This window comes from Microcaecilia unicolor, chromosome 4, assembly GCF_901765095.1.
Source record: "Microcaecilia unicolor chromosome 4, aMicUni1.1, whole genome shotgun sequence".
Classification (NCBI taxonomy): domain Eukaryota; kingdom Metazoa; phylum Chordata; class Amphibia; order Gymnophiona; family Siphonopidae; genus Microcaecilia; species Microcaecilia unicolor.
In genome coordinates, this window is record NC_044034.1 from 231,144,480 (window position 1) to 231,161,195 (window position 16,716).

At 45.8% G+C, this 16,716-nt stretch overlaps 1 protein-coding gene across 1 annotated transcript in view; it reads left to right on the forward strand.

Moving 5' to 3' along the window:
* Positions 1–5,145: 5,145 nt before the first annotated feature.
* Positions 5,146–16,716, forward strand: part of HERC2 (HECT and RLD domain containing E3 ubiquitin protein ligase 2) — a 921,269-nt gene continuing 909,698 nt past the window's right edge. Inside the window, 2 exon segments of the mRNA XM_030201308.1 lie at positions 5,146–5,223; positions 6,083–6,206. Coding sequence (XP_030057168.1) covers positions 6,135–6,206 — 72 coding nt within the window. The 5' untranslated portion in view covers positions 5,146–5,223; positions 6,083–6,134.

The window sequence follows — 16,716 nt, forward strand, 5'->3', positions numbered from 1 at the left end:
GCAGGGGAGAGATGCTGCACATGGATGGATGGATGGAGGGGGCAGGGCACAGAGGATGTTTGCTGCATATGGATGAATGCAGCAGGACACACATTCTGCTTCTCTCTCACACACTGTCTCTCAATCACACTCACTCTCTCTCTTTCTGACACACACTCTTTATCACACATACTCACTCACTCTCTCATACATACTCTTTCCTAACAGGTCCCTTAAAAACATAATTGCCATTAGAGGACAACCTTGCTAGTGCCCGTTTCATTTCTTTCAGAAACGGGCCTTTTTTTAACTAGTTTAACATATTTATAAATGATATGGAAATCAGAACGACGAGTGAGGTAATTAAGTTTGCAGATGATACAAAACTATTCAAGGTTGTTTAAACACATGTGGACTGTGAAATATTGCAGGAAGACCTTAGGAAATTGGAAGACTGGGCATCCAAATGGCAGAAGACATTTAATGTGGACAAATGCAAGGTGATGCACGTTGGAAAGAATAATCCGAATTATAGTTACCTGATGCTAGCGTCCACCTTGGGATCAGCACTCAAGAAAAAGATCTTGGTGTCATTGTAGATAATACGCTGAAATCCTCTGCTCAGTGTGCGTTGGCTAGGAATTATTATGGAAGGGATGGTGAATAAGACCAAAAGTACTACAATGCCTTTGTATCGTTCCATGGTACTACATATTTTGCTGGGCTATTTTTGTATTTATATGCTGTTAACTGCTATGTTAAATTTATTTAATACTAGTAAAAAAGGCCCGTTTCTCAAACAAATGAAATGGGTGCTAGCAAGGTTATCATCTAATGGTGATTATGTTTTTAAGGGAACTGTTAGGAGAAATGTGCTGTGATGCAAAAGAGTAAGTGGGAAGGGTGTATAATAAGTAATATGGTCCAGGGGTATGAGATGCAAGGTTTTTTTTAAATCTGTGTTTTGTTGTGATTTTTATTTATAATATTTTAAAAAAGCTAAAGAGTACACAGAAATTGAAAAAGTTTTATTAGAAATATATAATGGTTGTTTACATTTGCAAGATTTCTTTACAAACAATATATTTCGTGTAAACTTTGTTACAATGAAGGGAAAGCTTTCCTTGTTCAGGACCATCTCCAGCGATTGTGGTCCCTTCATGATGTGCACTGACTCTCCTATGCTCTCCCCTCCCATGCCATCCATATCCTGCGATTCATCTGTGTGCGAGTGTGTGCGTGAGAGAGGTTATCTGTAAACATTAAGGAGGGGTGTGCCTCTTGCTTCTAGAGACAACCATCTTTGCAAAGGTGTATTTTGAAATAATAAATTACTTAAGATCTGTTTCACCAAATCTGCTTTTATAATTTTTTTTGTATAAGTTCTGGGGGCTGTTTATAACACCACATACTACTGTATTCTATAGAGCAGTGTAGAAAATGCACACAAAATACATAGAGTTTATTATTGCTGTTTCTTCCACCTACAATAATTTTTAATGCTGTTTTAGTGATTTAAATTTTATTTAAAGCTGTAAAACACACACACACACAGATAGGCAGTCATAAGCGTTTGCTACTGTTTTGTTTTATATAGAAATATCTTTATTGTCATTGTAAGCAAAAATAAAGGCATCTAGTGCAGCATTGAAATCCACAATACAGCAATGCAAATAACAAAGGGGCCCTTTTATCAAGTTGCGGTAAAAAGGGTCCAGAGCATGTTTTTGCTGTGCATGAAAGCCCCTTTTACAGTAGAGGGTAAAAAGGCCAAAAAAAGAAATGGCCATGCGGTAAGTTTAAACTTGCCACATAGCCATTTTTGGGGGAAGAGAGGGGAGCACTTTCTAACACAATTGAGGTGGAGGTAAGGGCTCTCGTGCTAACCCGGTGGAAATGCACGCTGCCCGATTACTGCCACGTAACACTGGTGGTAAAAATATGTAAAATCTTTTCCATACAACCAGAAATAGTGCGAGCTGGGGCGGAATTACCGCCGGGCTGCTGCGGTAGCCCAGTGGTAGTTCCGGCTTGGTGCGCGGCAAGCCTATTACTGCATACCAACCCCAAGCTCTGGAGCACTGACAAATACATTTTGAATATGTAATCTCGTTAGGTTGGGACTAGTGAGAAGTCAGTCCCTGTAGAGAGTCACGGGGGGGGGGGGGGGGGGGGGGATGACTGGGATGTCCCTGGGTGTGAGGAAGCCCAGACCAAGGGACGTACTTCTGAAAACCGCTTTGAATGTAGTTGCAAAAAAAAAAATGCAGAGAGTGCTGAGAGATTAAGGCGTGACAAGGGGGGAGGAAACTAGGAGGAGATAAACTTAAGTGTTTGCTCTGTAAGGTTGTCTTTCTTTTGTTTTATGTTGGGTTTTGTTGCTGTGGGTCTTTGGTTGCCTGCAAGCCCCTGCCAAGTGACCCGAAGGAAAAGGGGGATTCCCAATTAAAAGAAGTGAATCCATTGGCTACAGAAAAGGAGATTTGCTGCTAACAAAAACAGTAACTGTGAAGGAAACTTCTGGGTGGGCAGTGGAGAGACCCAACCCAGGAGAGTGGGATCAGAGCCAGGGAGTGCAAAGGCACCCTGGATAGAGGTCACACCAGTCTGGACCTAAGATATAGAAAGAAGCCAAGCCTTTGGAACATTATCTTTGGGAATAGGCACAGACTGCAGCTGTACAGTGTAAATAACCCTGTTTAAGAGTGCCTTGTAACAGATATACCATTAGGAGACAATGCAGGAGTTCCACTGGGGGAATACCAGAGTAGGGTTACCATATTTGCCGTGATAAAAAAAGAGGACACCCGTCACACCTCCCACCATGCTCCCATCACAACCATCACGCCCTTGCACTGCAGTGTCACCTTGACTCCCCACCAAGAAAGCCAGATTCCCTTTCTCTCCCCCCCCCCCCCCCCATGTATGTTCCCTCCACAATTATTTTTCCAGCCTCCCTCCACCCATCTTTTTTTTTATGTTACTCCATCCATATCCCTCCCATCCCGTACCCTATCATGCCTGGTGCTGTAGCGGCCTCTTTGGTGCAGGAAAGAGCCCTCTTTTTCCTGCCCAGCACTGCCGCAGACCTCTAGCTCCCAGAGCCACTTCAAAATGGATGCTGAGAGATCAAGCGGGGCTGGGAGCAAGAGGTCTGTGGTCGTGCCGGGCAGGAAAGAGGGGGCTCTTTCCTGCCCTGAAAATGCCATTAGGCCACCAGGGCATGATGATAAGGTACAGGAGGGGAGGGGTGTGTGTGTGTGTTTTTTTTTCTTATAATTATGTTGGATGCTATACTTTTCTGTACAAGAGATTTCTTGGTTGGAAAATTTAAAATGATGAATTAAAAAAAAAAAAAGAGCATACCGCCTCCACTTCAGGAACTCCAGAGCATACAAAATGTATATGTGTGAAGCATCAGGGAATGGATCCTCAGAAGCTTAGCCAAGATTGGGTGGCAGAGCCGGTGGTGGCAGGCGGGGCTGGTGGTTGGGAGGCGGGGATAGTGCTGGGCAGACTTATACGGTCTGTGCCAGAGCCGGTGGTTGGGAGGCAGGGATAGTGCTGGGCAGACTTATAAGGTCTGTGCCCTGAAAATGACAGATACAAATCAAGGTAAGGTATACACAAAAAGTAGCACATATGAGTTTATCTTGTTGGGCAGACTGGATGGACCGTGCAGGTCTTTTTCTGCCATCATCTACTATGTTACGATACCTTGAGGCCCGCAAACTCAGACAAACGGGCAGGTTTGCAAAACCCACCTGGTCGTCTCACGGTGTCCTTTAAAAGAGGACATGCCCTGGTAAAACTGGACATATGGTAACCTTATGTCCAGTGGAGGAGTAGCCTAGTGGTTAGTGTAGTGGACTTTGATCCTAGGGAACTGAGTTCGATTCCCACTGCAGCTCCTTGTGACTCTGGGCAAGTCACTTAACCCTCTATTGCTCCTGGTACAAAATAAGTACCTGAATATATGTAAACTGCTTTGAATGTAGTTGCAAAAACCTCAGAAAGGCAGTATATCAAGTCCCATTTCCCTTATACCAGAGGAAGATTTACTTAATGAAGAGTTCATGCAGTTGGATGTTCATATGGTTTGAAGTTGAAGAATAAATTGTTCTGAGTTTTAAGCTGCTGCCTGTGGAGTTGTTATTTTGGACTAGACAGTGTATGGCTGTCCCCTAAAGACAGCCTATGTTTAACTGCCAGCCGTGCTTCCTGCAGGGGTTTGGAGAAGGGGGTCATTCCACCCACTAACACTTCTTTCCCCAGGTGGAAGCATATGCAAATGAATGAGTGTGATGGAAATGGAATCTACCCTTCGCGGGGGGGGGGGGGGGGGGGTCCAGCCTACTTGGACCCCGGACCCAGAAGCACCCAGGCAAAGAGCGTTACAAATATAACCCTCCTGCCTTTCACAGACCCCTTCGAAAACTCCCTCAAACCCCGGCCCCAGCTCCCCTCACATCCTCCCCCTAATGCAAAACAAGTTTGCTAGCGATTGCTATTGTTTTGGTATCACCAACATGGCGACAAGCTCCGCCTACTGCCTTCAGCCCAGATGCTGTCTTCTATCATTAAACCTTCTTGCTTCCCACCCTAAAAAAAGGTCAAAAGGGGTGGGACTAGGCAGAGGGAAAGCCGGACAGGGGAGAGCATACTCTTAGTACCTGTGACTCATGAACCTTAGTTTTCATTTCCTAGTTATTATTAAAACGAATTCTAATTTCTTGACTTTTTCAAAGCACTGCCTATCACCAATATTTTAGCAATTGTTTTTTATTCGCCATGGCGCTACTCTAGAGGATGTTCCGCCTTATTTTTCCGCTGATTGGTCAGCGTGAAAGTCAAGTTCACAACACATATATATGAATCCCTCGTGTAAGTTTCCAATGATTGTACTAGCCGTCCCAGACTCCGCCTGTCATGCTATGCGTTAGCAGGCAGCTTCTCTCGCAATTTCTGTGGTTTGCCTTCTGTCTTTCGCCCCGCAGTCTCGCGCCATTGCTCATGCCGCTTGCCTCCACCCTGCTGATTAGTGATTACCTCGTGGTTCACTGGCTTCCAAACGTCATCTCAACTTGCCTGAGCGTTCGCTTCCCTCTCATTATTCTTCCCTCTGATGTAATGACGTCTTGACGCGAGGGGGAAGGGAACGCTGGAGGCTGCTGTTCCTGTGTGCCTCTCACAGTCTCGCGACATGGCTCATGCCGCTCGCCTGCTTCCCGCCACCCTGCTGAGGTTCGCTGGCTGCCTAAATTGTACCTCTGGGTTCGCATGCTGACTTGTGTGTGTGTGTTAGTAACATCCCCTGACGCTGCCTAAATTATATCTCTGGGGTTCGCATGATGTGTTGTGTGTGTTAGTAACATCTCCTGACGTCAGCTCATCTGTCCTCCTGCGTTCCCTCCCTCTCATTGTGGGCCCTAGGCTAGGAAGGCTGTGATGTAAGTTTTTTTTTCCTCTCTCTCTCTCCTCCCCTCCCCTCCATGTCCAGCGATTCTCCTCTTCCGTATCCTCCCATCCGTGTCCAGCGATTTTCTCCTTTACTGTTCTTCTGTGTTCTCCCATCCATGTCCATCAATGTCATGCGCCTCACTGTTCCGCCCTCTGACGTCATTACGTTTTGACGCGAGGGCGGGACAGAGTGAATCGAACGCAGGAGGCTGGCTGACGTCAGGTGATGTTAGTGAACCCAGCCAGCCATGGATCGTTGGCTGTGCAAATTATTAGGATAGTATTTAGTTACAGAGGGAATTTAATTTAAGAGGTTATGTTGTGCCAGACTGCCAGTGGGTAGAGGTAGAAAGAAAGGTCTTATAGGGAATGAGGGGTAATGTCATAGTAGAAAGCCAGTATTGAGTGAGTAATTATTTTATTTTTTTATATACTGCTTGCAAGCCCGAAAAGTATCGAACCGGTGTACAGACGTGTATACTAGATATTCTGTAATTGTAGGGCTTATTTGAGGCACTGGAGGGTTAAGGTCTTTGCCCAAGATCACAAGCAGCTGCAAACGTAAAATGTTGTCTGTGTTGACTAAAATAATTTTTTCAGTTGTAACTATTTGTCTTGGATCATAAATTTTATTATTTTGTAGTATGACCGGATAGTGACTTTCACACTGGGGCTGGCAGATTGTAAGAAGAAAAATGTCTTCAGAATCTTTTTACTTGGTTGTCCGGCCCAGATTTGACTCAAAATGGTTGAAATCAGATTTACAGGTAAGTGAATGTCTTTCATTTTCTGTTACATAAGTTGTTAGGTATTGTGTAAAGTCTTGATGTTTTTGTTTACGTATTCCTTCACTAAGACCATATATTGTGAATGCTTGTAGAAAATGTTTATATGAAGTGTAACAGTTACCAGGTTCATTGAGAGAGACGTGCATGGTGGTGGTTCTAATAAATAGTACAGTTATCTAAAAATATGCAAAAAATCATTTATATTGGGAAACTAAAAAATGGTGTAATGTTTAGATAAAGGATTGAATACGTCCAGGGACAGAATTACTCTTAAAATTTAATAGAACTGGACCAAATTTGCCATGGGGAATGAGTGTTAAGGTACATGAATTTAAAAAATTGGCCAAATCACACACTGGGGTTCTCAAAAAATAAACTCCCCAAAAGTCCTTGTGCGTGTCTATGGGTAAGGGAGTTCAGTAGCTGCAGCATGAATATTGATACACTGAAACCTAATTTAGGGAATTGGTCATTTCTTATTCCTCTCTTGGTCATGCACATGCACAGGAGTTCGATATTACACCATGAGAGATGCTTTACCTATTGGAACTCCCCCTGTGCTCCCCCCTATTCCTGTTGGGCTGCTTCTTAATGAGTGAAATGTGTGTTTCAATTTATTACTTGTCAATTCTACTGTGATATTTAGTGATTGAACTACATAGGTTGCTACTGGTTATGTGTGTAGTCTCCTAGTGGTGGTGAGCCACTGTAATATATGTCTTGCTCCTGTGGTTTAAATATAGAAATACATTATTTTAAATTGACAGTTACATTATCACACTTGGTTTCTTTTTATAAACATTTAAAAAAAAATGTTTAGCCCTAATTCCATTCAAATCCCCTCGCTCTTTCAGGCCAGAGATGTTGATGGATTACCCAGATGTGTGCATAAGTGGACATAAAAGAACATCTGCATCTACTTGTTCAAACCTGTGTTTTATGTTGGTAGACAGTTTTTTTTCCATTTCTGACAGAGAGGCCATGGTTTAAATTGGGAGGGGTCCAGGTAAAAGATGAATCTCCTGGATCTTCAGGAAACAAACCTTGAACTGGATCACTGTTTTGACTGCTTCTGATGCTTTCGGTATATGGTGCACCCCAGCGCTGGCGTGCTCGTTCCTTCTCTGGTGGGTCCTGCCCCTTTTAACGCGTTATTCTCTTCCTATGAGGGTGGGACCCAGCAGAAAGTGACTGAATAGGACAACGCAGGGACTTACCACTTCCTGAAAGCATCTATAGCAGTCAAAACAGCACAGCATGCCTGACTTCCTTCTCAGTTTTCAGTTCAGTTTGTTGCTGCTGGGAGAATGGAAATCTAATGGCCTGTGGGAGCATGGAGGAGGGGAGAGGGGAAGCGCTTGCCCGGGGGCAGAAGCGAAGTGAGAGAGGGCATGTGGATAAAAATTAGTTTCCGCAAAGGAGGAAAGAGAGACATTTAAAAACCATGGGGTAGGGGCAGAGGAAGAAGATTGATGCTTTATAAAATGTTGAAGGGAGTAGAAATATTATGCAGATGAAGGGGGCAGGACTGAAAGGAGAGAGCCACTATCCAAGCCAAAGGGACTCTTGCCATAGGACAGAGTTTGTTCAGTGTTTAAGATATGAAAGAAAGCCAATCTCATGTAGGCAACTGAGTAGAAGATCATGGTCTTTTAGATCAAATGCTGCTCTTAAGTCTAGGGATAAAAGGACAGTCTCTTATTTTATTTATTTATTACATTTGTATCCCACATTTTCCCGCATAGCAGTAGGCTCAATGTGGCTAACAGGTTCCGGAGAGGAGAGTACCAACTCCAGGAATATATACAGAGTGGGAAATAGAGTAACAGTAGGTGCAAGGAAGCTGATATGGTTCCGGAAAAGAGAATACAACTCCGGGACAAATATATAGTAGCATATAGAGAGAAGTAATTCCAATGAAGCTGATAAGTCTCCGGGGAAGGGACTACAGCTTCTAGTGAGCAATACAGAGTAGGATAAGGGTAGAAGTACACTTAATTATAACTGGAGTGGTAAAATTCGTATAGTTTGAAATAATAGGATTATGTGGAAGGGGTATTGTTCATTTCTTAGTTCGATAGATGTGATACATTGTTCATGAATTAGTTCGGGTCTGCTGGGTAGGCTTTCTGGAAGAGGTGTGTCGTGAGTTCTTTTTGGAATTTTAGATGGGTGTTCACAGTTCTAATGTTTCTAGGTAATGCATTCCAGAGCTGGGTGCAAATGTAGGAAAAGCTGGATGCATATGTTGATTTGTATTTTAGACCTTTACAGTTTGGATAATGCAGGTTTAGAAACATTCTTGATGATTCGATGATGTTTCTTGTTGGTAAGTCGATAAGTTTGGTCATGTAGGTTGGGGCCAGGCCATAGATTATTTTGTGGACCAGAGTGCAAATTTTGAAGGCTATTCGTTCCTTGATTGGTAGCCAGTGCAATATTTCGCGTAGAGGTTTAGCACTTTCGAATCTTGTCTTTCCGAAAACGAGTCTAGCTGCTGTGTTCTGTGTGGTCTGGAGTTTCTTTACGATCTGATCTTTGCATTCCGCATATACGGCGTTACAGTAGTCAATGTGTGATAGTACCATTGTTTGAATTATGTTACGGAAAGTTTCCCTAGGGAAGAATTGTTTGATCCATTTGAGTTTCCACATTGCATGGAACATTTTCTTCGAGGTGGCAGAGGCTTGGCTCTCCAAGGTTAGGTTGGTGTCAATAGTAATTCCAAGGATCTTCAGTTTCTCCTATATTGGGAGAGTATGTTCCGGGGTTTTTATGGATGAAGGGAGGTTTGTTTTGTGGTGAGAAGAGAGAATAAGGCAGTGAGTTTTTTCCTTGTTGAGTTTGAATGCCGATGCCCAGGCATCCATTAAGCTTAAACTAGTCTTTATTGCAACAGTGATTTCTGTTGGATTAGAGTTGAACGGTATGTAAATGGTGACATCATCCGCATACAGAAAAAGGATTAAGATTTTGCTAGTATAGGGCATGAACAAGGGAGATCATCATCAGATTAAATAATATGGGTGAGAGAGGTGAACCCTGGGGTACTCCACAGTCTGTACTCCTTGTATTTTCTATGCGATTCTTTCCAAGCGTTTAGATTTTGATTGTTTTTGTTTTTTTCTCCAGGCTTGTTCGAGTTGTCTGGTTCTAGATTTTCTTGAATTCTCTACCAAACCACCCCCACCTTTCCCTCCCCTTGCCCGTTCCCCTATTTCCTCAACCCCTCCGTCCTTTTCCTCCTTTCCTGAAGTCACTGATGAAGAAACATCACATCTTCTCTCCTCCTCAAAACGAATTACTTGTTCCTCTGATCCCATTCTTACCCACCTTCTTAACACCATCTCTCCTGCTCTCACCCCATTTATTTGTCATATCCTCAATCTCTCTCTTTCCACTGCGACCGTTCCTGATGCCTTCAAACATGCTGTGGTCACACCGCTCCTGAAGAAGCTTTCACTTGACCCTACCTGTCCTTCCAACTATCGAGCCATCTCCCTCCTCCCCTTCCTTTCCAAGTTACTTGAACGCGCGCCATTCATTGCCGCTGCCTTGACTTTCTCTCTTCTCAAGCTGTTCTTGACCCACTCCAATCTGGCTTTTGCCCTCTTCATTCAACTGAAACTGCACTTACAAAAGTTTCCAATGACCTGTTCCTGGCCAAATCCAAAGGTCTCTATTCTATCCTCATCCTTCTCGATCTATCCGCCGCTTTTGACACTGTTGATCACAGTCTACTCCTTGATACACTGTCTTCATTTGCATTCCAGGGCTCTGTTCTTTCATGGTTCTCCTCCTATCTCTCGCTTCGCACCTTTAGTGTACACTCTGGTGTATCCTCTTCCACTTCTATCCCTCTACCAATCGGTGTACCTCAGGATTCTGTTTTCGGTCCTCTCCTGTTCTCCATCTACACTTCTTCCCTTGGCTCTCTGATATCATCCCATGGCTTTCAATACCATCTCTATGCTGATGACTCCCAGATCTACCTCTCTACCCCCGAAATCTCAACCAGCATCCAGACCAATGTATCAGCCTGCCTATCTGATATCACTGCCTGGATGTCTTATCGTCATCTGAAACTTAACATGGCCAAAACCGATCTTCTCATCTTTCCCCCTAAACCTACTTCTCCTCTCCCCCCTTTTTCTATTTCTGTGGATGGCACTCTCATTCTCCCTGTCTCATCAGCTCGTAACCTTGGGGTCATCTTTGACTCCTCTCTCTCCTTCTCTACTCACATTCAGCAGATTGCCAAAACCTGTCGTTTCTTTCTCTATAACATCAGCAAAAGCTGTCCCTTCATCTCTGAGCACTGTACCAGAACCGTTATCCACACTCTTATCACCTCTCGTCTTGATTATTGTAAACTGCTTCTCACCGGCCTCCCTCTTAGCCATCTCTCTCCTCTTCAATCAGTCCAAAATTCTGCTGCGCGACTCATTTTCCGCCAAAGTCGCTATGCTCACATTAGCCCTCTCCTTAAATCACTTCATTGGCTCCCTATCCGTTTCCGCATTCAATTCAAACTTCTCTTGTTAACCTATAAGTACATTCACTCTGCCGCTCCCCAGTACCTCTCCACTCTTGTCTCTCCCTATGCCCCCCTTGAGTACTCCATTCTGTAGATAAATCTCTCTTATCTGTCCCCTTCTCCTCTACTGCTAATTCCAGACTTCGTTCCTTTTATCTTGCTGCACCTCACGCCTGGAATGGACTTCCCGAGCATGTACGTCTAGCCCCGTCTTTGGCCGTTTTCAAGTCCAAACTTAAAGCCCCTCTCTTTACCACTGCTTTTGACTCCTAACCACTACTCACTTGCCCTGTTCTTTTATCCTCACCTCTTTATTCCCTTACCCTTAATTGTTCTGTCTGTTTACCTGTCTTATCTAGATTGTAAGCTCTTTGAGCAGGGACTGTCTTTTGTGTATGGTGTACAGCGCTGCATATGCCTTGTAGCGCTATAGAAATGATAAGTAGTAGTAGATTTTAATTGTTTCACATTTTCGTTGAACCATGGGGTCCTGTTTGGTTTGTGAGTGGTTTTTGTTCTTAAAGGAGCTAATTCATTTAGAACGGTGATACATCTCGATTCCCAATCTGCAAGATAGTTGATGGAATCGGATGGAATAGTGACGAGGTAGGTGATCCACCTAGGTGGATGAACTCAAAATCCTACGGAGTCAAAACGCAAGTAAGGGAGTGGGAAGTGGACCAATGATTCAGGGAAGCTGTGGTGTGTTTATTTTCTGTTCTAATGTAAATTTTTTAATATTGTTTTAGACTCCTGAGGCAGGCCTGTGGCCAAAACACAGTACTGTGTCGAGTCTGCATTAAATTTATTCATCTTACACCACAGCTTCCTGGAATCATTGGTCCACTTCCCACTCCCTTGCTTGCATCAGATGGAATAGACCAATTGTTGTCGTAAATTGATTGCCAAAATGCAGTTGTGTCCACTTTACCTCTGGTTTGGTAAGATTTTTTTTCATCAGCTTTGAGATGCCCATTCTTCAGCCAGTGTAGGGTCAGATTTAATTTGAAGTGCTCTGACCATGGAATTTCTGTCCATTTGTGGTCAATGACTTTAATGATTTGGTCTGATGGGAATTTATGGATTAGCAGGTCGTGTGTGTGGCCTTTTCTGTGGGTGGCATTCGGATGTGGCCATTCGAAATCCCATAGTTGGAAGAATTCCTTGCAATCTTGGACACCAGTTGAGTTTGGGTCTTCTAAATGAAGGTTTATGTCCCCAATTACTAGTAAGTTTGAGTTAGATGTACAAGTGGCCGATATGAAATCCATTAGGGTTATATATGCTTCGCTCCAAGTGCCTGGCGGTCTGTAGAATAGGACGCAATTTAGATTGCCAGCTACACTTTTATGATGCAATCTGATTGAGGCAATTTCTAGTTGAGGTGTGATTGATTCAGCAGTGGTTTCTAAAGTGAGATGGGATCTGTAGATTATAGCAATACCTCCGCCTCTTTTACCTTTTCTGGTCCAGTGTGTAATGTTGTATCCCGGAGGGCAAAGGTCCAGTATTATGGAATCTTTTTGATCATGGATCCAGGTTTTGCTGATGAAGAGTAAATCTAAGGTTTCTGATGTAATCCAATCTTTTATAATTTCTGTTTTGTTTACTGTTGATCTGGCAAGTGATAGTTTATGTAGTTTGTGATACCTAAAAGTGCCGTTTCGGTGCTCTGATGTCTAAACCCAGTCTGATTAAGATACAGTGAATTAGTTTTCTCGAAGTAATCTAGTTGGTCTTATACAATTGTTTCTGTAGTCTGATATTAATGGGAGATTGGAAATTGGGCTAATGGTGGTGAGCTTAGAAGCACCGAGAGATGGACGGATGAAAGCATGTTTCTATATAGTAGGAAATTGACCATATGTCAAACTAGAGGTAATCATACTAGGAAGGTATAGTAGCAAAGTATTGGAAACTTTCTTGGTCATGTGGAGAGGTGATATTTTTAAATCTTAGCAAGGATGTGCTGTAATGATTGTGGCAAAAGAATATTAAAAATGGAAAACTTCCTTGTCACCTGCAGCAGATGAATCCAGGAACTGGTGGGTTAAGTCCATCTACTAGCAGGTGGCGATAGAGATAAACAAACTGAAGGTAGTGATGCCAGACGGCCAACCTCTTTGCCAGTTAGTATGTCTATCTCCAGCAAGTGGTGGATGGCTTTTCTCCAGCTCCTGGATCTGCGGATCGTTTGGAGCAGTTTGCTCAAACTGGCCACCGGCCCAGGAGCACCCTCAAAAGCCTTGTTTGAGGGTGCTCCTGGGCCGGTGGCCAGTTTGAGCTGGGGGTGGCGGACTGAAGGTGTCCCCTTTGGGAGCATACCCAGGTGCTGGGTCCCTGCTTCACCTCCTATTCCCTCTGAACAGGCGTTTGCTGTTCGTTTTCTTCCTTATCTGTTTCTGCCGCCTCACTTAAAAAAAAAAAAAAAGAAAAGAGAACCATAGATTTATTAAAAAAAAAAAAGAGAGAAACAGAGGGGAGTTGTGTTTCAGTGAGAGCAGGGCTGTGTTCCTGTCTGACTGAGTCCTGCCTGTGTTTCCTGCCTGTCTGAGCCCTGCCTGAGGTGTGAGTTGGAGCGTTCTCTTCGACTCGTGTTGCAGGTCCCGCGCTTTTCCCGGCTGTGGGTGTTTTTTTTGTGTACGTGGGCAGATGGCAGCTGAAGCTGTTAAGCGGTGTTCCCAATGCGGGAAACGACGTTCGGCAGTGGGTCTTTGCAGCACTGGGTGCACTGACTTGGCGAGACTTGAGGGAGCAGCCCCCCCCCCCCCCCGAGAGCGTGCTTTCCTGCTCGGGGCCACGTGATTTGCGTGCCAGTTTGCGAATCGTCGGGAGGCGTCTCTGGTAGTGGTTTTGGGCGAAGTTTCTTCTCCTTTGTTGAGGGAGTCTGTGGGAACGTCAGGCGCTTTTGTCTGTGGCTCAGGTGCCATGGCTGTGGGTTCCTCCGCTTCGGGGGAGGGGTTTCTCCCGAATTAATTTTGCTCCTCCATCAGACTTATTTGCTGAAGAGGAATTTGCCCCTTCCCACTGCTGGTGCTGCTGCTTCGAGCATTGAGCCTCTTTGGGGGGGTCTGGGAATAGCCTGGGGACATTGGGGTTTTCCCCGGAAGAATTCTCCTCCCTTAAAAAGTGTAGAGTTTCTTTGGGGTCTGGCGAGGGGTCCTTAGTGCAATTGCCTGCTGCCTCCTCGATCGCTCCTTCTGAGCAGACGGGGATAGAGGAGGTGGCGGACTGTGTCCTTTCTGACCAGGCAGAGGACTCTTCGGCTGTGAGGATTTTCCATAAGGAGGAGTTGTCCTCATTTATCTCTCAGGCGCTGGAAGCCTTAAATATAGAGGACCCAGAAGCTTCTGCTTCTCAGGCGGTCAACCCCAAGATGGCCAGTACTAGGCGGCCTTCTAAGGCCTTTCTGGTGCATGAAGCTATAGAAAAGAGCTGATTGTGGCCCAGTGTGCTGACGCGGATGGGGGGCTGAAAGTGGCCAGGGCAATGTCCCGGCTGTATCCGGTTTCTGCGGATCGTTTGGAGCAGTTTGCTCTATCTAAGGTAGATGCCCTAGTGACGGCGGTCACTAAGAAGACTACTCTTCCGGTGGAAGGTGGTGTGGCACTCAAGGCAGGACAGACGTCTAGAAGCCTCCTTAAAATGTGGCTTTGAAGTAGCCGTTTTGACTCTTCAAGCTTCTGTTTGTAGTTCGTATGCAGCTAGAGCTTGTCTCAGTTGGCTGCACTCTATCATGGATTCGGTACTTGGCGGATACCTTGTATGATTTGGTCCATGCTTCGGCCAAGCTCATGGCTTTGGCGGTCTCCTCTCGGTGTCTTCTGTGGCTCTGTCATTGGGCCGCAGAAATGGCCTCTAAGCAGAGGCTTATTAAATTGCCTTTCCATGGATATTGCTTTTTGGAGAGGACCTGGAAAAGATTGTTAAGGATTTGGGGATTCCAAATCTCAGCATCTCCTGGAGGATCGGCCTAAGTCTGGTGCCAGGCAGGGAGCTTCGAGGTCGCTTTTCAGAGAGACGTGACGATATCGCCCAGGACGTTCTAACTCTGCCTTTCAGCGTCCTCGTTTTGGACACGTTCTTCCATTCGCAACGAGAAGCATCCGGCTGGATCCCCCTCTCGTCAGGGGGCGCAGGTCCACTCGGGAGGAGAGCAGATCGGTGGTCAGCTCTTGCTATTTGTTCCAGAGTTGACCAGAATTACATCGGACCAGTGGGTCGATGTGGTCTCTCCTGTCACAGACTTTTTTTCTGGAGTCCCGCTGTTTATCGCAGGTCAAAAGAACAGCGGCCCTGCAATGTTTGCGAGACCTTCTGTGGATAGGGGCTATTGTGCCTGTTCCACCTCTCGAGTGCCGCACAGGCCGGTACTCCATCTTCTTTGTGGCTCCAAAGAAAGGAGGGGCTTTTCGGCCTATTCTCGAGCTTAGCAAAGTGAACCAGTTTTTTTCGAGTTCGACACTTCCGCATGGAGAAGTTGAGGGCAGTTATTGCTGCTGTTCAACCAGGCGAGTTTTTTACAGCTCTCGACCTGCACATTCCCATTTGGCAGCCTCATCAGCGATTTCTCAGATTTGCAGTGCTGGGTCAGCACTTCCAGTTTCGGGCCCTTCCTTTTGGAATGGCAACTGCCCCATGCACCTTTTCCAAGGTCATGGTGGTGGTGGTGGCGGCATTTTTGCGGAAGGAGGGGATTCGGGTGCATCCCTATCACGACGACTGGTTAATTCGAGCGACTTCAGCGGAGGAGAGTCGAGTGGCCACCGACTGGGTGCTTGCAGTCCTGCAGTCCTTAGGTTGGGTGGTCAGTGTGGACGAGTCATCTGGTTCCTACTCAGAACCTGGAGTACCTCGGAGTGCGATTCGATACGAAGCAGGGGAAGGTGTTTCTCCCCGGGGGTCGGAGGGCCAAGCTGCTTTCCCAAGTCTGGACCTTGTTGAGTTTTTGCTCTCCTTGAGTGTGGGACTGTGTTCAGCTCCTTGGTTCCATGACAGCGACCTTGGAGGTCATTCCATGGGCCAGGGCTCACATGCGGCCTCTTCAGAACTTCCTGTTGAGCAGATGGTCGCAGATGTCGATGGATTATCTTTGGCACCTTCCTTGGTCGAACTGAGCCAGGGACAGTCTGACTGGATGGCTTTGACCGGCCAGCTTACAAAAGGGCGTTCCGCTGGCTTCTCTCACTTGGGTGGTGGTCATGATGGATGCCAGTCTTGCAGGATGGGGAGCCCATTGTCTACATTGGGTTTCCCAGGGATCTTGGGCCCCACTCGAAGCGACTTGGCCAATAAATCGCCTGGAATTGCGAGCAGTCGTGAATGCGCTGTGGAGTTTTCAAGACCTGCAAGGTCATGTAGTTCGTGTGTTCTCGGACAACACCACGACGGTGGCCTACATCAATCGGCAGGGAGGCACTCGTAGTCTTCTCCTGGGAGAGGAAGCGTCTTGTCTGCTTGTGTGGGCGGAAGCGCATGTTCTGTGCCTGTTGGCAGCGCATATTGCGGATCAGGACAATGTTCAAGTGGATTTTGTCAGCCGGAATCTTTTGGACGCAGTGGAGTGGACACTGTCGGCCTTGGCGTTTCGGCTGATCTGTCAGCGTTGGGGAACGCCGGTGGTGGATTTCATGGCCATGGCTTGCAATACCAAAGTTTCCCAGTTCTTCAGTCAGAAAAGGCAGCCTGGAACCGCAGGCTTAGACACTCTTCTCCAGCCCTGGCCGGAATAGAAGCTGCTGTATGTTTTTCCTCCGTGTCCTCTGATAGGGAGGATTCTTTTCCACATTGCGCAGCATCGGGGGCCGGTTGTTCTATTGGCTCCTGATTGGCCCTGGCGCCCGTGGTATGCGGACCTCGTTTGGGTGCTCGCAGAGCCACCGTTGCGACTGCCGGTGACTCCGGATCTTCTGCATTAAGGACCGGTCCAGATGGAAAATCCCTCCCGCTTTG